This window comes from Osmerus mordax, chromosome 10 (genome assembly GCF_038355195.1).
Source record: "Osmerus mordax isolate fOsmMor3 chromosome 10, fOsmMor3.pri, whole genome shotgun sequence".
In the NCBI taxonomy this organism is placed as follows: domain Eukaryota; kingdom Metazoa; phylum Chordata; class Actinopteri; order Osmeriformes; family Osmeridae; genus Osmerus; species Osmerus mordax.
Window position 1 is genome coordinate 2,382,784 of NC_090059.1, and position 24,602 is coordinate 2,407,385.

General features: G+C 40.7%; 3 protein-coding genes across 4 annotated transcripts; 1 reads left to right on the plus strand and 2 right to left on the minus strand.

Moving 5' to 3' along the window:
• Positions 1 to 1,247: 1,247 nt before the first annotated feature.
• On the minus strand, positions 1,248 to 2,848 carry pigf (phosphatidylinositol glycan anchor biosynthesis, class F). Of its 2 annotated transcripts, none has more exons than XM_067245137.1 (6): positions 2,758 to 2,848; positions 2,363 to 2,610; positions 2,148 to 2,239; positions 1,858 to 1,974; positions 1,662 to 1,770; positions 1,248 to 1,572 (listed from the first exon to the last, which is right to left on the minus strand). In XM_067245137.1, the coding sequence occupies exons 2-6, from the start codon at positions 2,588 to 2,590 to the stop codon at positions 1,459 to 1,461; spliced, it is 660 nt and encodes a 219-aa protein (XP_067101238.1). In that variant the 5' UTR covers positions 2,591 to 2,610; positions 2,758 to 2,848; the 3' UTR covers positions 1,248 to 1,458. The 2 variants fall into 2 exon arrangements, with proteins under 2 accessions (XP_067101238.1, XP_067101239.1); XM_067245138.1 differs by having other exon boundaries at positions 2,767 to 2,830.
• A 118-nt stretch (positions 2,849 to 2,966) lies between these two features.
• cript (cysteine-rich PDZ-binding protein) lies at positions 2,967 to 4,552 on the plus strand. Its single transcript, XM_067245078.1, has 5 exons — positions 2,967 to 3,061; positions 3,314 to 3,379; positions 3,472 to 3,526; positions 3,671 to 3,777; positions 3,971 to 4,552. The coding sequence occupies exons 1-5, from the start codon at positions 3,046 to 3,048 to the stop codon at positions 4,033 to 4,035; spliced, it is 309 nt and encodes a 102-aa protein (XP_067101179.1). The 5' UTR covers positions 2,967 to 3,045; the 3' UTR covers positions 4,036 to 4,552.
• Positions 4,553 to 5,141: 589 nt separating this feature from the next.
• gch2 (GTP cyclohydrolase 2) lies at positions 5,142 to 8,290 on the minus strand. Its single transcript, XM_067245208.1, has 6 exons — positions 7,897 to 8,290; positions 7,287 to 7,396; positions 7,005 to 7,060; positions 6,312 to 6,343; positions 6,086 to 6,170; positions 5,142 to 5,910 (listed from the first exon to the last, which is right to left on the minus strand). Exons 1-6 carry the CDS (start codon positions 8,207 to 8,209, stop codon positions 5,781 to 5,783), a joined length of 726 nt encoding a protein of 241 aa, XP_067101309.1. The 5' UTR covers positions 8,210 to 8,290; the 3' UTR covers positions 5,142 to 5,780.
• Between the last annotated feature and the right edge of the window lie 16,312 nt (positions 8,291 to 24,602).

Genomic DNA, 24,602 nt, shown 5'->3' on the forward strand with positions numbered 1-24,602 from the left:
GTGCATGCATAAAGCATTGACTCCTGTGATCGTGAAGCGATGGTAAATGTTTGTATTTGTGTTTCCTTGTTCTAAAGTCTGTCTTCTCTGTGATTCTGCAAATAGAAATACTGTGATACTTTTCTGACAAAACATCAATCAATCATATTAAGATGGATCTTTCAACTGTGACTGTAAATCTAATCCTCTGTTAGAAAGTATGTGGTTTAATCGCAGACTTTTCTCACATTTCTTTTTACAAATTACTCATTTAAATCAATCAAATTAAGATGGATCTTTCAACTGTGACAGTAAATCTAATCCTCTGTCAGAAAGTATGTGGTTTAATCGCAGACTTTTCTCACATTTCTTTTTACAAATTACTCATTTAAATCAATCAAATTAAGATGGATCTTTCAACTGTGACAGTAAATCTAATCCTCTGTTAGAAAGTATGTGGTTTAATCGCAGACTTTTCTCACATTTGTTTTTACAAATTACTCATTTAAATGAGTAAACTACAAGTTAATCGGGAGGTTGTAAGGAAATGAAAAAAAAGTCTATGTCGGAAATGTACCTCTAAGAGTTGAAACTACTGTTGTACGCATGTCTCTCTAATTTATTTCTAAAAGACAACAAACTACATATGCCCAGAGCTCCTGTGTTAATAGCCCACAACATTATTACAATAAACTATCTTAAGCCTCACACAGCTACCTGGGACCAAAGGATCCAAAGATGTTGGAGAAATTCTGTGGACTGGATGGTAAAAACGACCTCAGGTCTGCAGCACTGGAGGACTTTTATTTCAAAAGATGATATTCTGTTACCTAGCAAAGTCAACACACTGCAAACATTTAATTTGAGAATTTGGGGTGAATGTGAGAGTATGAATAAATTGTCTTATGTCTTTGTACTGTCACTTATTTTTTTATATAGCAAGATTATTTGGGTATCTAATGTGTGAGAGTGACTTATTGACTTATTGTCAAGAAACGTGTCCTCATAAATATTCAAATAAAAAACCTGGATCCAGTCCAATTTATTCCAAAACAATTTATTTCTATGGAATATACCCCCACCCCACTCCTCCACTATTGTACCCTCCACCATAAAATACCTCCCCGTCAACCGCCCTCCACCTCCCCGCCTCTCGACCCCACCACAGTAGAACAAGGGCTCCTTGCAGAAAAGTAACCTTCTTCTCCGTCTTAAAACAAGCCTGACAGGATTCACCATACACCAAATGAAACAAATACTTTAGTTGTGTAATTAACTGACCTTTCAAAACTCTTTTTATTGTATTTCATTATAAAATCACATTTATCATAATGCAGAAGAACTGAAAACACCGGTATACTACATATTTTGTTAAGTTAAAGTAATGTTGCGGTACACTAAATGCATACCCTATAACAGCAGGCTTTAGGCTGTATCAAAACCCTCCAGTCACACTCGAACCACACACACACTTTTCCATCACTTGCTCTTGTACGTAAGGTGTTTGCGATGCCAGTGTATCCAGCTGGGGGCAGCAACCAGACCAGTCAGAAAACCAATCACAGCACCGAGACTGCAGGAAACTGGCCACACCTACAGGATGGAGAACATGCTTGGTCATAAACAGTGTGTGTGTGTGTGTGTGTGTGTATATGCGTGTTTGTATGTGTGTGTGTACTGACCTGCCATGGTCTGTCCCAGTCCAGGGGTATGGGGAAAGCTCCTAGCCATGCTCCGACCACAGTACATGCCACTGTAATCTGAAGAGAAGTGTCCCACACAGACATAGCCCTGAAGACAAACAAGCATGCGTCAGCATGGACACAGCAAGAGCAGAAGACACTGCTTTAAAAGGGAGGATGGGTGACAAGGGCTCACCCATGTCTGCTGAATACTCGTATCCAGGCTTGGATGTTGGGGCCAAGGACACACAGACATCTCAGCGTGGTTAGAGTGGTCAGCAACACTGCCAGAGAGAATGTCTCTAAGGCAGACCTGAAACACACACAGGTACAGGAGTGAGGCAGACACACAGCTACATAAATATGAAATTCCAACTTCCAAAAACCCTGTCTTGCCAGCTCATATGTCATATTTCACATGTTTCTTTCCCACAGCCTCCCACTCCCACAGCCTCCCACTCTCGCACAAACAAAAACAAAACTCACTCCAGGATGGGTGCTCCATACAGGACCACCACAGTGTGGAAGAACAGACAGGAGAGAAGGCAATAGAGACAGGAGCGCACCAATCTAGACATCTAAGAGACGAGCAGGGACAGTATTAGGCGGAACAGGTGACATAGGCAATGTATATGAAAATGTTGATACATAGGATCGACAATATGTTATTTTTAATTGTTTTAATTTGCGATAGTCCAAACCTTGTAAGTCAATGTGTGCTTCTTGGTGGGTTGGCTGATTCCAAGCAGCCAGAAGACGGCGATGTTGACCACAGCCACAGCACCGGCCACTGAGTACAGCCATAGCAGGTGCGTGCCATATACCGAAAACCCCTGCACAAGCACCGCAGGTAATACAGTGGCCATAAACACCGAGGAGGCGACAATCGCATGCGAGGACGCCATGGCTCTAATCTCATGGTCCCACATGATGCCGATAAGAAGTCAACCTGCATGACAAGCACAGCACAGTTGTTAGTCATTACCCTACTAGCTAGCCTAGCTACATTGTTATAACATGACCTATCTAGTTCCACATCGACAGAAATGCATTTGGTCCTTTGTTAAAATAAACAACACCAATTTGATTTAAATACCCCTTTTACAATATGTCAATCAGAGACGGAAAGCTTTATTCATCCAAACTCTTCCGTAAACATGGATTACAACCATCTGCGCAAGGTCAGGAGGCACAGTGATTGACATCTTGGTGAACTAATAAAATATAGTCTGCGTCAGAAAAATAACCAATCAGGTTAAGAAAAAGAAACACCGGAAGAACTATACCGGAAGTTTACAAACGTTCAGAGACTGCAAAGCGCTACATAACTAGAAAACAAGTGACAATCATTTATATCTAGATAACGACTTTGAACAACGAAGAAATGGTTTGTGAAAAGTGTAAGAGAACATTGATGTACTCTATACCTATAATACTTGCTATTATAGAGTTGTATTTAAAGTAAATCCTGATTTAGTTGATTTGCTGATTTTGTAGCATACCTAAAGCTGGTTAGCTTTTAGCGTTAGCTAGCTGGCTGGTTAGATAAACAGATAACACATTGTTATCTCTATATGGCACAACTCTATTTAAACGCAGTGTTTCATATAATTAAAATAACTCGTGCTCTTTTAATGAACTTCCTGTTTCAGGTGAGAAGAAACTAGGAAAGGTAATAACCCCTGACACCTGGAAGGATGGAGCAAGGAACACCACAGGTAGAGCTAGCTGGGAGGGGATGTGTTCAGAATGATGTCGTGAATGTCAAACTTTTGCCAAGGTTTTATAGTAATTATTATTGTTTTTCCAGAGGGTGGTGGGCGGAAACTGAACGAGAACAAGGCTCTGACGTCCAAAAAGGCCAGGTGAGTCTGTTGGTGTATGTCATCAGCACATACATTAAGCATACTGTACTTTGTGTCACTCAGTCAGTCATATGTAAACAGGTACTGTTTTATGTTATGTAACTGTGGTGCTGTGAGTGTGTTCATTATGTTTTCCCTCTTTAGATTCGATCCATATGGGAAGAAGTCAGGATTTGCCATCTGCCGGATCTGTAAGAGCTCTGTTCACCAGTTGGGTTCACACTATTGCCAAGGGTGTGCTTACAAGAAAGGTATGACACTCTTTCAGTGGGGCTTCAGACTTCACTTAAAAGCTGATTTGCATACAAATGGAAAACAGTTTTGCTGAGAAAATTAACTCCCCCCCCCCCCCCCCCCCCCCCCCACACACACACACACACACACACAAACACACACACACACACTCAAACCACCACCTCCATCCCTTATTTCTGCCCTCCTCAGGGATCTGTGCCATGTGTGGGAAAAAGGTTCTGGATACCAAAAACTACAAACAGACCTCTGTCTGAGAGACGGACCATTTGACCTGGTGGGAATCAAGAAGCAAGACGAGAGCGGCTGTGGGGGAAAAAGAGTCAGACGGCAGTTGCTTTATAAACAGTAGTAGCAGGTTTCTCTTTGAACCCTGTCTGAGCTGAGGCTAGCTCCAATCGCAAAGGTAGAATCAGCTGAGGATATCCTTTCTTTCTCCCCTGTGTTTGTGTGTGTGTGTGTGTGTGTGTGTGTGTATGTGTGTGTGAGAGAGAGACAGACAGAAAGACGTCTGTGCTGTATTCCCTGGGATGGGAAGTGTAATGCGTGTATGGACATGTTTCCCTTCCGTACTGCACATGGCTTATGTAACCCTCAGCTTCACAACAGCAATACACACAGGAGCACTGTGGTCATAAAACACCCTTCAATTCACTGGTGAACATAGTAGACGCCTCCACCGATACAGGATTTCTGACTGTTTTTTCTTTTACTAACTGTTTGTGAAATAATGTATATCATTTAATACTTTGTGCAATAAACAATTTTATTTTGGTTGGGTGTTTTAGTTTTTTTTGCTATGAGGCATAACAACATTCCCCACCATATGGTTCTGGATTGTTCCATGTATGGACATCTTTCTATATAGCCTTACGGATGTACTGTTGGCAACTGGTGTACATACTCTGACATCATGTTTTGAAACAGCATAATGTCAATTCTGGTATGACCCTCAATTTAGACAGGGTTAGAGTTCTAGGTGATGAAGACTGTCTGACTGAATCAGCAACAGGCTTAAACTCTGACATTTGTAAAGGCCTAACTCCCCCTCAGGCTGTTTGATCTGCGTGTGTACAGATGCACTCTCGAGTGCGTGTTGGCCATGTGGGAAGGATGCTAATGCTATTTATGTCACTGATAATGTTATTCTTTTTAATGCTTCTGTGGTCTTTTGGTTGATGTTCTGGTCATTCTCAGTGTTGGAGAGAGCAGTAACGCCCTGCCTCTTCTGTGAAGCTGTGGATATCACGGGTGGAGACAACCATCCTATGCTGCATCTGTCTCTCTGGTGATGTCATGTATTATGTTTTTTTTACATACAAATATATATTTTATTCTGGTATGAAACAAGCAGAGACCGTTTATGTTCATTGATTTATTTAGTTTAGGCAATAGACAATAGAGCATTATGTTCATAAGAAGATGTGAACTATGGCTCCCAAAAAGATGAACTACACAGACATGAGAGTAGTTTCCTTGATTGATTATAAAGTCACTGAATAAGACCTCTGTAAGTGGTAACTGACCACTCTACTGACAGAAAACCTAATAAATGTAATATCAAAATACTATATATGCAATATCAAAGCACCATATCTTGAATATTTATATTATTTACAGCATGTCATTTAAATACTGAGGTCCTAGCTCCAGCTAGCTTAAGGCACCAGAGTTTGGCTGAATTGATTTAGGTCTTTATCTCTGCTGTTTCTGTCACTGTCATCGTCAGCTCAGTCTGGTAGGAGAGATTGTGTTGTTGGACCCACAGATGTGGGAATGGGTCAGCAGCAGGATTACTAGCACCACAAAACATGAATATAAATGATAATAAAACCAAACAAACAAGAAAGTTATATATGTACTACACGACCTGTCCTGCTTTGGAGGTTTAGGCTATATGGTATCAAGGAGGTGTGAGGAAGGAAGTCATCTTTAAGGCTGGGTCTGGGAGATGGTAAACGGACCCAGAGCTGGAGCAGTGCTCCAGAGATAGGGTGAGTTGCTAGTCCCTCTTGGTGAGAGCCAGGAACTCCTCCCTGGTCTTGGGATCCTCTCGGAACACCCCCAGCATGGCGCTCGTCACCGTGCGGCTGTTCATCTTCTGGACTCCCCGCATCACCATGCACATGTGCCTGTCACGCAAAAGAAACATGGCTTACACACGTGCCTACGACATGTAGAACGTGGCCAGGACATCCCGATTAATGTACCCCCATGAATAGCATGTGATTTGTAAGTCTACTACCTCAAGCAGCTTATAGTCCATTCCATGCCTTAGAGTGTGTGTGTGTGTGTGTGCGTACTCACGCAGCCTCTATGACTACGGCCACACCCGCAGGCTGGAGAGCCTCTGATATCGCCATGGCGATCTGCTTGGTCAGGCGTTCCTGGACTGAAGAGGCAGAAGGGGCTGTTTTAGAGAGAGAGACCGGGGCCAACACTACCACTTAAGGGCAATGGGGGTAAATGATCTGAACAACAACAGGAAAACCCTTTTGTAGGCACTGGGAGTTTTAATGTGTTTATGTCTCACCTTGAAGCCTCCGGCTGTAAATCTCTACAATCCTATGGAGGCAACAAGCCGTCAGAATTAGCGCAGTTCTAATACACACAATAATGATTAATCTCTTGATAAACAATGAAAGAGATGGCTGCCCCTGCCCCTGGTCCTGTACCCAGTCAACCTCATATAGGCCTTCGTTTGTCAATCATTCATTCCAAATCCTCTAAATCTACTGATCAAGTATTGATGCAAGAGTGCATGTGAGGCTCCCAATGTGGGTTGGTGTGATCAGCTAGGGAGAGATGTACACTGGAAGAGGGATACACAGGATGAAGGCAGGGGTAACAGAGAAAGAAAAAGGGAGACACATAGAGAGAGAGAGAGAGAGAGAGAGAGAGAGAGAGAGAGAGAGAGAGAGAGAGAGAGAGAGAGAGAGAGACTGTGATAATATTGGTTGGATTCCCACAGGTCTGAAGGGATTTTCTCATGGGGTGAGAGCGGCTAGGTCTGGGTTATTGTATGTGTGTCTGTGTGTGGCTGGAGTTGGGGCTGGATATTGGCCATGGGGCTTATACCCTAAGCCTCCAGGTCAATGCAGTAACATAACAGAAGAACTCAGCCACCAGGAACTAACACACACTCGGAGTTCCTCTTTTATGTGCCAGCTCCCACTGTGTGTGTGTGTGTGTGTATTTATGTGTGCAGGACTTCCAGTACACTTACCTTGCCAGCTTGCTCAGGCCGACCACCTTTTTGTTGGGCAAGTACCCGATGTGAACCTGGGGACATCACCAGAGGTTAGCCAAACAAGATTAAAGGTCACACGGATTAATGCACAAACGCCCAATGGCTCTTGTTGGCTTAAAGGCATTCACATAAATGTAGACTGGTTGTGTGTTTTTAGAAAATGAAAGTTAGAATCTGAAATAGAGTTGAACCCAGTAACCCCTTTATCTCTCGCTCTCTCTCCTTCTCTCTCTTTCACACACACACACGCACACTGACCTTGCCGAAAAAGGGCACCAGGTGATGTTCACACAAGGAGAACACGTCTATTTCCTTCACAATCACCATCTCATCGTGGTCCTCGTCAAATATGGCATCATTCAGGATGTCTGTGTACACACAACATGGAACTATGTTTACTATACTACAAGGAGGTTAGGAAAAGTGTAGTCTGAATTTTATTTAGTGCTCAGGGTTTTCCTGGTCTGCCTTGCCACTTGATAAAAGACCACAGGAACAAAACTTAGGCAATAAAACTGTCTTACAACACTGAGGAAAAAAAGGAGCTTACAATGTTATAACGCACACGCACTTTTAATGATTAAATGTAGAATGAGCTGTTGAATGGGCAGATTATCCCTGTGCGGTTTATACCATAAACAGCTCCCATTAATGACATTCTTCTTTAGCTGCACGTGGCAACAAGGTCTGTGAAGTGTGTATGTGTGTACGTATTTATAAACCACTATATGCATATGGTGCACACGGTTATATGGGGACCGGATGATGAATGTCTACAGACACTGCTGACATATTGAAGTAAAAAAAGAAAAAAAGAAACAACTTGGTAAACAAACACCACTGGTCAAGGTATTGTATTCGAACTCACCATAAATTGTCTCGTGGTAGCCCTTGGTGAGGAACTGCATGGCTTTGGCGGCGCGTAAAGGTGTGCGCAGGAGCCCCTGACGGTCAGTGTTCTCCCCAAGACCCCGCAGGATAGTTGTGTAGGCGGCCTCAATCGCCTGTAACCGAGATTCGTCTTCAGCTTCTCTGTGTGACGTTTCATTCTTGCTCTGCACAAGAGCCTTCTTGGCTTCGACACTGTGCTCGTTGCGACCGTTCCTGCAGTGAAACTCAGTCCCCAGCTTTCCGCTTCCGTTGACGTGGACGTTCCTCTCGGATGCTTTCTGGTATTCCATTGAAAACTACGGGTTTTTTTGTTGCTGAGAGGTTTCTGGGAGCAGTATCGTCCTACAACGCAAAAGTCAAGTAGTTTGGTCATATTCCTGGATTGCGCGCTGCTTTTATACCCGCGACCTCGTGCGCACCGTGCCAAATCCGTTCCAAATTAGTCACGATGGTGACCACGTCAAAATCTTCACGTTCGTCACTGAATTAAATGTCACGACTTGTAGCTTCAGTAGCCTACTACAGGCGACGCTGTCCGCAAAAAGCAGCACAATTTGATCATCGATGATCGATTAAACCTATAGTTGCGGGCTCATCGCGTTTCGTCTTTAACGCATGATTCCTGTCATGAACAAAGAAACACGTTTTCTGTTCAGTTCAGCAAACCACTAACGCACCACATTCTGACACAAAATATTGATAGGAATTGACCTGTTTACCAACTTGAGCCATCCTTACTACGCAGACGGCTACTTTGATAGCCTAATTTGCCTATCCTGACACACCGTTATGGACATCCCCTTCTTGTACTTGTTCTCTATAGACTAATTTAGTATAAAGCTGGTGTAGCTAAGTTTTAGTTTCTATTCCAAACGATTCAAACCGACCCCCAATGTCAATTTAATTTAAATTAGGTAACAACTTGTAGCCTACTACTGGTTCATGATGAAGTGGTTTAACCATTGTTTGAAACACACCCAAAAATATTTTTGATAATGCTTTGTTTTGATAAAAAAAAAAACGTAGGATAACAATGAGGATAAACCTTTTTTTTTCTTTTTTTTCCCAAACAAGCTGTCCCACACAAACTGAAAATGCTGCGTGGGTGAGAGAGGGGGTCATGGTATGTTTGAAGGTGTGTAGCTTCTAAAATATAGTATATTCCCATTTAATTCCAACATAAACATTTGAGTAAGGGCTAAAATTATTTATACAAACATCACTGGAGTGAGATTCTTTGTAAGTCTATTGGAGCATCTACCAAAAATTGTCCAACATTGCCTGAATTCACCCTACTCTTTTTCCGTGGCCCTAATACTGTAGGCTACAAAAGTCATCGAAAGGGAATAGTGGGTTAAAGCAACAAAATAAATATTACAGTGGAAGACAGAACAAGACATACATTCTGCCAGTATGGTCATGCTGTAACGTGACCCTGTTCGGTCAACCTAGTCGTCACACTACAGTCGCCACGGTGACAGATACATCGCCTCGTTCATCATGTGTGTGTCAGGCGCTGTTCAGGGTTGAAGGGTATGCAGCAGAACGTGGCCATAACTTTCTTAGAATTCAAATACAGAAGGTGACAATCCCAACGAGGGCTAAACTGAAGGCTAAAGATTAGGACTTGATGGCTTCATAACTAGGCCTACATTCTTACGCTGCGTTCACACTGCAGCGTTTTTTAACGCTCTGCATCGCTTGCCTTCCCACAGTACACCACGCTCGGGGGCGTGTTAGACAAGTTAATACAGAGTTGTAGTTCTCTAAGGTCACTGTTGTAGTCATGGCCAAGCGTGCAGATTTGGGTTCATGTACTCACAATATCGATCAAAATACCACTTTTACACAACATTTATGTAAGTGCAAGATTACAGTAGAATACATGTTACGCCACCGGCCACTCAACCAGTCGTTTGTAGGCTGGGCTCGCGAGCTAGCAGTGGCACAGAAAGGTCACGTAATGTGACGAGACTGAATTTAAAAGTAGGCTATAAAAACACACTAGGAACACTGACGACATCGGCAACCATGCATTATTGGGTGTGCTTTGCCTTCGGCAAGGACACAACCTTTGTTCTCTCACATATATATTATTGTGAGAATGCTGTTAAGCATTCTCATTATTGTTTTCCTGTTTCTCTTTATTATTGTGAGAATGCTGTTAAGCATTCTCACTATTGTTTTCCTGTTTCTCTTTATTATTGGGTGTGCTCAAGCCTTCGGCGAGAGCACAACCTTTGTTCTCTCACATATATATTATTCTTTTTGCCCCCCTAAAACTCAGTCAATATTTGGCCTACATAGACAACGTAGGTGTCAAAAGTTTCGTCTTGGTAGCGATTGAGTTGCTTCTATTGGAATTTACGTTCCGTTGCATGGTTTAGGCTGAAGTTAAGTTTTTGTGGCGAAAAGTGAAGCTAACGGTGGCTAATTTGCTAGCCACAGTCACTGACGTTACTAACGTCACTACGTCACTAACGTCACGAAAACACGCGTGACTACCTTTGGCAGAACATTCGTTTCGCATCTGTTAACTTGGGGGATAGCTAGGCTAACTATAGCTTTACTGCAAGGCAGCTGCAGAAACGCCACAAGAAAAGAGGCCAGGGTGATAACAATTTACTCATTTTACTTTGTGATATGACACACAATTGTGATGTGTAATGTACAATATAAGCTGATATTATTAACCCTTGTGCTGCCTTCGGGTCACATGACCCAAAGGTTCATAACGAATCATCGTTGTGTTTACCCAATTTTACCCAATACAAAAACAAATTAAAATAATTTTCTTTTAACCTTTGCAATGTGGGGGGTCTGAGACAGCCTAGCTGTTAAAAGAAAATGCTTCACTTTGTCTTTGTATGCGGTAAATCTGTCGCAATACGACGGTGGGTCACAATGACTGATGGGTCAGAATGACCCGAAGATAACACAAGGGTTAAGGAAGTACATCTACTTTCGGAAGCAGTAGTCTACTATTTCACTGAAGTATTAGCATCATGACATTAGCCTGTGTTGCCCGGGCAACACATACTACAGTGGTCTATAATGTAGCGTTATCTGTTTTCAATCGTTAAAATAAACATTCCTCACATATACATTTTCGTTGTAGGATTTATTCTGACATTAGTAAACGATTTGTTGGTGAAATTACCATTACCTGTGGTTTCAAACCAGTGTAGCTCACTGCAACGCTGTAGCTTACGCGAGACACACTACAAAAACATCTACACTACACAGCTGTTTAGGAAGTCAAACAGCGACAGAACATGTTCGGCACTCCCCTTACTTAAATCAAAAGTCTATCTAACTACTAACCTGAACTTCATTGCCACAGCCTAAACGTTGTCAATCTGTTCATGAAAATAATTCATTTCAGCTTAAACCGTACAACGGAACGTTAAATCCAATTCAACCAACGCAATCGCTACCAAGACGAACACAGCAGTAGTCTAGTACTGTACCGTAGTAGTACAATTTACCGGGGCAGCTTCTCCACACTGTCAAATTATTCTCCCTTTAAAAGTAATGGTAAATCCTTTCAAATCATAGTTGGAATGCTGCTCCAGCCCCTTTCAAAAATACCTTTCGGTTGCTTTGAAGCTTCAGCTTATAACTTTCTACTAAAGTTTCACAATTTTCCGCTTTTTTAGCATGGTCAGCTATCCCCATTCAGGTTTTCAGCATTCTCACTGCTGTTTCGCAGGAACAGCCGTTTCTAGTTATTATTATTATTATATCAACTTCTTAGTTCTTCCGTCGTTTTTTGGCCTTTAACTAGTTCTGCATACTTTCACCGATTCCTACAATTCTTGTATCAAAACGTTCAGCTCCTTCAGGAGATGTTGGCTATGACTTTTGGTATTTCTCACTTTTATACTTTTTAAGACATTAAGGTTTTTGTGCAAATTATTCTCCCATTAAAAGTAATGGTAAATACTTTCAAATCATTAAAAAGCTTCCTCCTCTTTCAAACGTAACTACTTCAGCATACTTTCAGCTAGAGACACCATTCAACCTTTAAAATGTTCACAAGACATTCAGCTATTCCCCAATGATTCAGCTTTTTCAAATATTCAGCCGATTTTGAATTATGACAGTTTGAAATACATTAAAATGTTTGCTCCTTCTTGTTTTTTATGAATGAGCAGCAAGCAGAGTGGCACACTGCTGGCTGCTCTTTTTCTGATATTCAACTAATTTGTCAAACAAATTCCTCTAACGTTCATATAGTTTAACTTACAGAAACAAGTTATACCTTAAAATGTAGGAAAAATTGTCCTCTTTCAGCCAATGTAACTACTAAAGAGTTCACATTTACAGATTTTCAGCTATGAGCCTTGAAGCGAGAGCAGCCTTTCAAATTCTCTCACTAACTTCAATGGAGAGGTGAGTAAAATCAGTCAGAGAAAGCAAGAAGGAACAAGATTTTGAAACTGCCGATAGAGTCGTATTTCTGACCGCACAGACATATAAAGGACATCTCTGGTTTCGGCAGAGTCTTGGGTCTCGGAAAATATCCTTATATTTTGGATTGGACGTATAGTTTTGCGTCTAGGTCAACTTGTTTGAGGTGTGGATGCTAGGTAAATGTTCGTTTTTCTCTCTGCCTAGCTCGTTAGCTATCACAGCTGCGCCATCACCGTGGCAACCAAACAAACAAGCACCAGGAAAGCAAAAGGAACACGTTTTTGAAACTGCAGGTAGAGTCGTATTTCTGACTGCACAGACATATAAAGAATATCTCTGGTTTCGGCAGAGTCTTGGGTCTTGGAAAATATCCTTATATTTTGGATTGGACGTACAGTTTTGCGTCTAGGTTATCTTGTTTGAGGTGTGGATTCTAGCTACATTTCTCTTATTCTCTGCCCTCAGAGCGTTAGCAATCATAGCTGCACCATCACCGTAACGACAGACACGCACCACTCAGTCTCTCACACAGGTGATTGGTACGTTTACTTGACCATGAGAAACACAATTACTAGCAATTGTCGGTTTATACCAATAATACGCTTACTCCGTTTACATGTGTAATTAGTTATGCGATTACTCAATAAACGCGTCTACATGATTCTTTTTTATTAATCGTTGTATGCTCCACGGCCAAAACTTGCACCATCATCCTTCTGCAACAAAGTGTCGCCGTGTCTTCCTTTATCGGCTCTACTGCTGTATGTTTCATTCCATCAACACATTGAATCCTACTAAGAAAGCCGAGTAAACACACTCAATGGTAGGCTACATCTGCTACTGCTATTACTATCCCAACTATAATTTCAGCTGTTAAAACGATAATATTCTTGTTACGACTAGCTAGCCTACTTCTTCTGTTTAACAGTTCAGCTTTCAGCTTCTCCCGCATTGTAGGCTATTTTAGCTGTTAGCGTTGTTAGATGATGCAGTTCAGATTCCACACTGCCTCTTTTGTGTGACTCACACATTTTTGAAATTAATTTCAGCTTTCAGCTTGCGGGTATATTCTCATTTATCACTTTTATACTTTTTTAAATATTAAGGTTTTTGTGCAAATTTTCTCCCTTTAAAAGTAATGGTAAATCCTTTCAAGTCATTGTTGGAATGCTGCTCCAGCCCCTTTCAAAAATACCTTTCGGTTGCTTTGAAGCTTCAGCTTATAACTTTCTACAAAATTTTCAAAATTTTCCGCTTTTTTAGCATGGTCAGCTATCCCCATTCAGGTTTTAAGCATTCTCACTGCTGTTTCGCAGGAACAGCCGTTTCTAGTTATATCAACTTCTTAGTTCTTCCGCTGTTTTTTGGCCTTTAACTAGTTCTGCATACTTTCACCGATTCCTACAATTTTTGTATCAAAACGTTCAGCTCCTTCAGGAGATGTTGGCTATGACTTTTGGTATTTCTCACTTTTATACCTTTTAAGACATTAAGGTTTTTGTGCAAATTATTCTCCCATTAAAAGTAATGGTAAATCCTTTCAAATCATTAAAAAGCTTCCTCCTCTTTCAAACGTAACTACTTCAGCATACTTTCAGCTAGAGACACCATTCAACCTTTAAAATGTTCACAAGACATTCAGCTATTCCCAAGTGATTCAGCTTTTTCAAATATTCAGCCAATTTTGAATTATGACAGTTTGAAATACATTAAAATGTTTGCTCCTTGATTTTTTATGAATGAGCAGCAAGCTGCTCTTTTTCTGATATTCAACTAAATTGTCAAACAAATTCCTCTAACGTTCATATAGTTTAACGTACAGAAACAATTTATACCTTAAAATGTAGGAAAAATTGTCCTCTTTCAGCCAATGTAACTACTAAAGAGCTCACATTGACAGATTGTCAGCTATGAGCCTCGAAGCGAGAGCAGCCTTTCAAATTCTCTCACTAACTTCAATGGAGAGGTGGGTAAAATCCGTCAGAGAAAGCAAGAAGGAAGACGATTTCGAAACTGCCGGTAGAGACATATTTCTGACCGCACAGACATATAAAGGACATCTCTAGTTTCGGCAGAGTCTTGGGTCTCGGAAAATATCCTCATTTTATTGATTGGACGTGTAGTTTTGCGTCTAGGTCAACTTGTTTGAGGTGTGGATGCTAGGTAAATGTTAGTTTTTTTCTCTGCCCAGCTCGTTAGCTATCACAGCTGCGCCATCACCGTGGCAACCAAACAGACACGCACCATGAAAGCAGAATTGGGTACACGTTTTTGAAACTGTCGGTAGAGTTGTATTTCTGACCGCACAGACATATAAAGGATATCTCTGGTTTCGGCAGAGTCTTGGGTCTCGGAAAATATCCTTATTTTTTGTATTGGACGTACAGTTTTGCGTCTAGGTTAACTTGTTTGAGGTGTGGATTCTAGCTACATTTCTGTTATTCTCTCCTATAGTCGAGCTAGCGCGATGGCTCTCCATAACTAAAAACGGTTCGACCTCTTTTCCACAATCGACCAAATTGGCCAAACAAGGTATGTACATTGAGCTTAAAGTGTACATAATCTAGCTAGATCGTTTTTATTTTAGCAAGTTTCACAGAAATTTGCAAAAATCGAGGCTCAAGACTGACACAGCTGACCGTCACGAACAGCCTACCCGAGGCTGGGGTAAGTGTTTGCTGCAGCTGGCGTTAATCCTACGAACAAACGCTTAGTAACTGGAAAGTTTTTACTTTTAATTTACGATATTGAACACAGATGTTAAGTAACTTGTCTTTACTCAAATATATTCTCCGTTTTCAATTTGAAGCAGTATCTAGCTTACTATAGGAAATATCCCAATGCATCCTCTCTCTAGCTTCGCTTCGGCTAAAGTCAGATGGACGAGATGACGATGCATGCATTGTTCACGCCTACGGTGTTAATACAGTCTGTACAAATACCACTTTGACACACTTTCAAGAAATGATCCGCTGGTTAGATGTAGCATGATCTTATTTAATACCCACAATACTGTAGTTCAGCTTTTTTTGCAGCAGCATTTTAATCTGAGTTCAAGTAGCTTTTGCAGTTGCACAACCAACAAAGTCACGTAATGTGACGTGATTGAATTTAAAAGTTTTTATTTTTATGTCATCTTAAATTAAGTTTCTGAACAGGGCTGGGTGTGCAGGCACACATGATTAGTTTCTCCTCCACCTTGAACCTGAAACCTAGATTCTAGGTTAGAAATGTTGCCAGTCTGTTGCCAATGACCAACGGTTGCTACGTTTTTCCAGCAAGTTCAAGTCATTCCAGTGTTGTCCTTTTACCTTCAAATTCGTTCAACCCAGACTTCAGCAACTGGTTTTCTGCTAAATGTTCACATTTTCCTGCAGCTCATCTTTCTGAATTTTTGCCCTTATTGTTTTGCATTTTTCTTATTCTTTTCTTCTCTTTTCTTCTGTGTTCTGCCTTCATCTTGCTCCAGGTCCTTTCAAAAATACCTTTCACAGCAGTACCTTCCAACTGCCATACTTTTGCATTTTCTTCTCCTTTCTGTACTATTCTGCCTTCATCTTGCTGCAGGTCCTTTGTAACATACATTTCAGGCCTTTTGAAACTCCAGCAAATAATTTTCTGCTACATTTTCAAAATCTTCAGAATTATTTCTCTTTTTAAATTTTTCTTCTCTTTTCTGTAGTTTTATACCTTCGTCCAGCTCCAGCCCCTTTCAAAAATACCTTTCAGGTGCTTCAGCTTATAACTTTCTACTAAATGTTCAAACTTTTCCACTTTTTTAGCATGGTCAGCTATCCCCATTCAGGTTTTAAGCATTCTCAATGCTGTTTCGCAGGAACAGCCGTTTCTAGTTATTATTATTATTATATCAACTTCTTAGTTCTTCTGCCGTTTTTTGGCCTTTAACTAGTTCTGCATACTTTCACCGATTCCTAAATTTTTTTGTATCAAAACGTTCAGCTCCTTCAGAAGATGTTGGCTATGACTTTTGGTATTTCTCACTTTTATACTTTTTAAGACATTAAGGTTTTTGTGCAAATTATTCTCCCATTAAAAGTAATGGTAAATACTTTCAAATGATTAAAAAGCTTCCTCCTCTTTCAAACGTAACTACTTCAGCATACTTTCAGCTAGAGACACCATTCAACCTTTAAAATGTTCACAAGACATTCAGCTATTCCCACATGATTCAGTTTTTCAAATATTCAGCCAATTTTGAATTATGACAGTTTGAAATACATTAAAATGTTTGCTCCTTCTTGATTTTTATGAATGAGCAGCAAGCAGAGTGGCACACTCTGCTGGCTGCTCTTTTTCTGATATTCAACTAAATTGTCAAACAAATTCCTCTAACGTTCATATAGTTTAACTTACAGAAACAAGTTATACCTTAAAATGTAGGAAACATTTTCCTCTTTCAGCCAATGTAACTACTAAAGAGCTCACATTGACAGATTTTCAGCTATGAGCCTTGAAGCGAGAGCAGCCTTTCAAATTCTCTCACTAACTTCAATGGAGAGGTGGGTAAAATCCGTCAGAGAAAGCAAGAAGGAAGACGATTTCGAAACTGCCGGTAGAGACATATTTCTGACCGCACAGACATATAAAGGACATCTCTAGTTATTATTATTTTTTTAATTTCTTTTTGCCCCCCTAAAACTCAGTCAATATTTGGCCTACATTGACAGCGTAGGTGTCAAAAGTTTCGTCTTGGTAGCGATTGAGTTGCTTCTATTGGAATTTACGTTCCGTTGCATGGTTTAGGCTTAAGTTAAGTTTTTGTGGCGAAAAGTGAAGCTAACGGTGGCTAATTTGCTAGCCACAGTCACTGACGTTACTAACGTCACTGCGTCACTAACGTCACGAAAACACGCGTGACTACCTTCGGCAGAACATTCGTTTCGCATCTGTTAACTTGGGGGATAGCTAGGCTAACTATAGCTTTACTGCAAGGCAGCTGCAGAAACGCCACAAGAAAAGAGGCCAGGGTGATAACTATTTACTCATTTTACTTTGTGATATGACACACAATTGTGATGTGTAATGTACAGTATAAGCTGATATTATTAAGGAAGTACATCTACTTTCGGAAACAGTAGTCTACTATTTCACTGAAGTATTAGCATCATGACATGCTGTGTTGCCCGGGCAACATATACTAAAGTGGTCTATGATATAGCGTTATCTGTTTTCAATCGTTAAAATAAACATTCCTCACATTTTCGTTGTAGGATTTATTCTGACATTAGTAAACTATTTGTTGGTGAAATTACCATTACCTGTGGTTTCAAACCAGTGTAGCTCACTGCAACGCTGTAGCTTACGCGAGACACACTACAAAAACATCTACAGTACAAAGCTGTTTAGGAAGTCAAACGGCGACAGAACATGTTCGGCACTCCCCTTACTTAAATCAAAAGTCTATCTAACTACTAACCTGAACTTCATTGCCACAGCCTAAACGTTGTCAATCTGTTCATGAAAATAATTAATTTCAGCTTAAACCGTACAACAGAACGTTAAATCAAATTCAACCAAGACGAACACAGCAGTAGTCTAGTACTTTACCGTAGTAGTACAATTTACCGGGGCAGCTTCTCCACACAGGGCTATATCGCATTTTGCGTTGTTACTGACAATGATCGCTACCAGTGAGCTTTTTATGAATGAGTGATTTTCCACTAAATAAATGTCAAGCTTATTTACGTTTTGGGGGGCATATTTTCAGTTAGCAGATGGTACTGTTTGAATCGCGATTCCATCTTCTACTGCCGGGTAACGTCGTAGAATAATCTCCAAAGGGGGTTCTTTATTAATGAATGAATGCAATGAGTAGGCTAAATGCCTGAAAATATCATGAGAAGGGAAAAACTTAAGATTACGTTTAAGTCATAGAGATTAGGTCAATTTTTACACCGGTCTGCCAAATTTATTCGTTTTGATTCAACGTTGAGGCTGCCTCTTGCAGGGGAAATGAGAAGACATCTATTTCATTCTACACTTCACTCGTATTTTCAGTTGTAAATGACCAGCAAAAAAAAATGCTTTTAAATCTATGTAATCTTTATAAATAATAAGTATTCATTTTTATATAAAATATACAGAAATATCAGTTGTAAAAATGTCATTCAAAAACGGACCCCTGTGCAACCGACGCAAGCAAGCACACCCTACAATTTCCCCAGAAATTGTACCCTCTCTAGTTAGTTTAATGTAATCTTTAAATTCAGGCTCGTCACATTAGTAACTTTGTTCTGAACAGAACTGGGTGTGCAGACACATACGAAAAGTTTCTCCTCCATCTTGTAAAACCTAGAAATGTTTATCATGACCAACGGTTGCTACATTACAAGAAACAAGAAACCAATCCGATTGGCTAACGCTAGCGTTTTCACGCTCCTCATTTACATAAAGTTGAGAAAATCAAACTTGCAACGCTCCGCTCTGCAACTTGTAAGGATCGTGCGATCGTGGAACTAGCAACACAGCTAACCGTGTGGGTAGCGGCCCCTGCAGTATTCTTCTGTTGGTATTCACTATCGTTTTGAGTTGCTTGGTGGATTGGATGATTTGCACACTCTCACAGTAATAAGGAAAAAACAACACATATTGGCCATTTTTACACTTTATTCATTTTACACTGTCAGGGACCACAGTAGCGTGTGGAAGATCCATACGCAGCCACAACAGCTTGGCACCTCCTCCTCATGCTGGTCACCAGCCTGGTCACACACTGCTGTGGGATGACATCCCATTCCTCAACCAAGATTTGTCGCAAGTCAGCCAATGTTTGCGTTGGTCACTCTGGCACGTACAGCAGGCCCAAGCTGATCCCACTTGAAGCTCAAAACGAGAGTGAATACCAACAGAAGAATATTGCAGGGGATTTTGGCACATTTTTTGGGGCCGATACCCACACGGTTAGCTGTGTTGCACGATCCTTACAAGTTGTACCTCGTTGTAAAGGTGACTAATCAGGCTTTCCAACGATATAAAATACAATTACAATTGGTATTACTGAAGGGCAGGAATAATCGACCGAAATAACGTTTCCAAACTTTTTTTTAGGAGTTTATTTAAGATTCTTATATATTTGTCTTATGCATCTTTCTGCCACAGTGAATTCCCTTTCCAGTTTGTGGAAACACACTTGGCGAATAAAGGTTATTCTGATTCTGATGACAAGGATTTTATTCTGTGTTTGTTTTTCTATCCCACTTCAGGGAAGCCATTAGTCATTTTATGTGTCCTTTAAATTCCTTTCACATCTGTATACATGGTAGGCTATATGGAGTTCAGCATCAGTGCCTAAAATAGATAGACGCCATCTTCAATCTGTTCATCATCCTCTTTGGTAACACTTTAGAATAAGGGTGCCCCACCACCACAGAGACGACTCTCTATTCAGGAGGGAGAAGTTAACAGACTGTTCAAGAGGCAGGAAAACAGGTTCTCAACTTATTAGCCTGAATAAAAGATGAGGTAACACTTTAGAATAATGGTCCGTTGCTAACGAGTAGCTATGCAGGAAGTAATAGGTAGTTCTACATTAACACCGAATTTAATACTATTAACTAATAGGGAACCAAGATTAACTAAGCAGTAAGTAATAGCTAATTTACAACAAAGGTAGTTCCTTGGTAGGTATTTCATGATTACTAAATAAATATATCCTCATTGAGAACTACTTGTGAACTATGACCAATTAAGAAAGAATAACCAATGAATTACTAATCACAAAAGTAATGTCTAAAAAGTGAACAATTGTGTTTTTTTTACTCTTATGGTCAACATTTCAGAAGCTTGTGCCTCAAATGAGTTCTTTGTGGAAACCAGTTTATGAATATTAAAGTTATAACACGTCCGTCCCCCCAATATTTGATCATACTGTATAATTATGGGACACGTCCTCCCCAATATTTGATCATACTGTATGATTATGCGGGCAATTTCGATGTGACTGCTATTACGTCTTAGCCTGGTCCTAACCAGACTCTCGTACATTGCATTTGTACAGAGAGTCTGGCCTCGCTCCATTGACAAGCGTTGACTTCCTTGTGGGCGGGTACTCTGTTGAAGTTTAAAACTATTGGATCTGCCCAGAGCCATAACCAATCGCTAGCGTTCGCCTTAGCCAATTCCTTCACCACTACTGTAACAGAGCTAGCTGCCGTAGCTGGAAAATCAAACTGTTCCCGAACCCCGTGGGGAGGAGGGCCACAACATCATGGCCACTAACAAAACTTGTTCTTGCTCCGGCTTTAGCTGTTGGATATTCGGCAACATTGCCACAACGGACCGAATGGATTTGCTCGCACGCATCTTTCCCTGCCGCCATTATGGAACTACAACACAAACTAGCGCATGACATCAACGTCATCGTTCTCAGCCACTCCCTCTGTACGCTGATTCGCCTGTAGAAAATCAACCTGAAAAATCTGACTTACCTACCTCATGGCCAGACCTATGTACAGAAGCAAAAATAAAATTGAGCGGAAGTACGTAGGAGGGAAGAGCCAGGCTCAAAAAATATCAAATCCTGGCCGGTCCATTTTCCAAATCCAGTCGTTTTAGTTTACCGAAACCTATTTGTCCTGAAATCCATGTCATGTTTTCCCTAAACCTATACTCTGGTGCAACGTCAATGAGTGAGTTTGTAGCGCAAAATCATCAATCATCATTAGTTTTTTTTTCACATTTCACAACCAAAAATTTCACATTTTTATGGATGGTAAATATCCAGTATTTGGCTAACATAATCCCTTAGATAACGACTAGGTGAATTTCACTAGAATTTCGAATTGTAGAATTAGTGCGAATTTCGAATTGTAGAATTAGTGCGAATTTCGAATTGTAGAATTAGTGCAAATTTCGACTGCAATATTATACAGTTTGTATGAATGGGACTTTTTACAAGCTAGCCGACAGCTAGTCTGGCTTTACAGCTAGCAACAACTGTAGCTAGCGTTTTGGGCCATGTTCCTGTTCTCTGAATTGGGTTATCTAGCAAGTTATTTTACAGTCCTGCAGTCCCATTTGTTCTTTCTTCCTTCATCATTTTCATCCCTTTGGAATTGCGTTGCTGTTGTATTTCTCAGTAGTGGCCAATGTTAGACTCATTATAGAGTGAGTAGGCCTATACGTTAATTTGGGTTAGGGTTAGCCATGTACTTACTTATTACTTGTTTAGCCATTATGTTTGACTCAGTTTCTCATCACAGTTTGTTGAATGTGTATGTTTCATTCCAAAATACAGAATGTTTTTGTTTAAATGCTAGGTTTCATCATTGTGCCAAACAAAGAATGTTTCATTCAGACATATTTTACAAAATGCTTTATTCTTGCATGCCCATATGCATTTTTGCATTATGTCGGATTTTCTTTTACGATTTCATGGAAAACTTCCAGTGCATAAAATATTTTTTTTTTTTTACCCAATCACTGCAGTTGTTTTATGTTGTAGATCTTTCGAGGTGACATGTTAGTGAGGTGTTAACATGTTTTTCACTTTGAAATAATGGTCCAGATTACAGTTACTGCAGGATGACAGGGTAACGCTTGAGTAATTACATTTACATTTAGTCATTTAGCAGACGCTCTTATCCAGAGCGACTTACAGTAAGTACAGGGACATTCCCCTGAGGCAAGTAGGGTGAAGTGCCTTGCCCAAGGACACAACTTCATTTTTGCACGGCTGGGAATCGAACTGGCAACCTTCGGATTACTAGCCCGACTCCCTCACCGCTCGGCCACCTGACTCCCTATTAGTGAGGAGTTCACATGTTTGTCACTTTAAAATAATGGTCCACACAACAAGTCGTTCCTGCAGGATGACAAGGTAACGCATGACTACTATAACATAAAGGTAGGTCTTTGGAGTCTGAAACATATTGAACTGACACTCAAGAGCTCATAATAGTAAACTAATCCAATCATGAGAGTGTCAGCATCACTTCTTAATTATTAGAAATGTTAAACAAGTTATCATTATTTGTATTATACCATGTTTAAGTTTGAAATAAACAGAGAACATACGTCCATCCTTTGGTAAGAGTAGTCACAATCTAAACCCGTAGCTAATGTATTTGGGGGGATATAATATTCATAAACTGGTTTCCACAAAGAACCCATTTGAGGCACAAGCTTCTGAAAAGTTATGACCATGTTAAGAGTAAAACAACCAAATTGTTCACTTTTTAGACATGTTACTTTTGTGATTAGTAATTAATTGGTTATTCTTTCTTAATTGGTCATAGTTCACAAGTAGTTCTCAAGAGGATATATTTATTTAGTAATAACCAAATACCTACCAAGGAACTACCTTTGTCATAAATTAGCTATTACTTACTGCTTAGTTAATCTTGGTTCCATATTAGTTAATAGTATTAAATTCGGTGTTAATGTAGTACTACCTATTACTTCCTGCATAGCTACTTACATTTACATTTATTCATTTAGCAGAACGCTTTTATCCAAAGCGACTTCCAAGAGAGAGCTTTACAAAGTGCATAGGTCACTGATCATAACAACAAGATAGCCACAAAAACATTGCGAGTAGCCAAAACTTGAAGCACACATTGTGAACAACCAAAGTAAGTGCCAAAGGGAAGAACCATAAGAGCATTTGGTTAAACAAGTTACAATTGAACAACATGAACCGCTATAAGTGCAAGTGTACCTGTGGGAAAAAAACAAGCAACAATAATAAAAACAATATATCACAGCGAGTACAATTATTTATTTATTTTAACAGTTACCACTAACCACAAGAGCAACAAGTCTCTAAGCAAGAGTCATTGTGATCCTTGAGGAAACTAACATCGGGTCAAGCGAACCATTCCTAAGTACCGTTGTACTCCCGGAACAGGTGCGTCTTGAGCCTTTTCTTGAAGGTAGAGAGACAGTCAGTGTCTCTGATGGAGGTGGGGAGTTGATTCCACCACTGGGGGGCCAGACAGGAGAAGAGCTTGTGTTGGGACCGGGCGGTCTTGAGCGGTGGGACCACCAGGCGGTTGTCTGAAGAAGACCGTAGGTGACGGGTGGGGGTGTAAGGCTGCAGGAGAGACTTGATGTAGACGGGTGCAGTCCCGTTCACTGCTCGGAAGGTCAGTACCAGGGTCTTGAATCTGATACGGGCCATGATAGGTAGCCAGTGGAGAGAGATGAGGAGCGGGGTAACATGGGAGCGTCTGGGTATATTGTAGACCAGGCGGGCCGCTGTGTTCTGAATCCTCTGAAGAAGGCGGGTTGCACATGCTGGGAGACCAGCGAGCAGCGAGTTGCAATAGTCCAACTTGGAGAGGACAAGTGCGGTGTGGCTCAGGACAGTCCAATTGTTTTTCAACTCGACAGTAGAACTGGTTCAGGTTGTTGGCCAGGTGAGAGTCGTTAGTGGAGTGGGGGGCTCTGGGCTTGTAGTTGGTGATCTGCCTGAGCCCTCTCCAGACAGAAGCAGAGTCGTTAGCTGATAACTGTTTTTTTAGTCTGTCAGAGTACATTCATTTAGCCTCGCTCACCACCTTGCTACACTTATTCTTCAAATCCTTGAATCTGGGTCTGTCCCCATTCCTGAACGCTTCCTCCTTGTCCAACCTCAGCAGTCTGAGTTTTGCTGTGAACCAGGGTTTGTTGTTGTTGTAGCTCACCCTGGTGCGTGTTGGTATACAGCAGTCCTCACAGAAGCTGATGTACGACGTCACAGCCTCCGTTAGCTCATCCAGACTATTGGTAGCAGTTGTGAACATATCCCAGTCAGTACAGTACAAGCACGCCCGCAGATTCTCCATAGCCTGTCCACTGTTTTGATTACTTCACAACAGGTTTACAGAGTTTGCCATCATCACCATAACCTCCCTAAAATCATGTTATAGTGGTGCGTCATTAACAACCTCCTTGCCAGACTTATTACATTAACTCCAACTCCACCCTAGAGGCACACACACACAACACACAGACAGAATACCACATGTAACCAACTGCACAGCGGTTATAGGCTACTTTATGAAACTGTGTATAACACGCAGGCCTCAGACATTGCACACCATGTGTGTACAACACACTATTCCCTTCCATTTTTGTTGACATCATCTGGGCTGACATGACATTTGTCACCCTGTTTACCAAAAGACACTTGACACATCATCCCATTCATTCATAAACAAAAGACAGAATGACCTTCCACTGCTTCATCATACTTATTAATGGTTTATTAAACCACAATAACTTTTTTATAAAGGTCATTGGTAGGATTGATTATTACTGTATTAT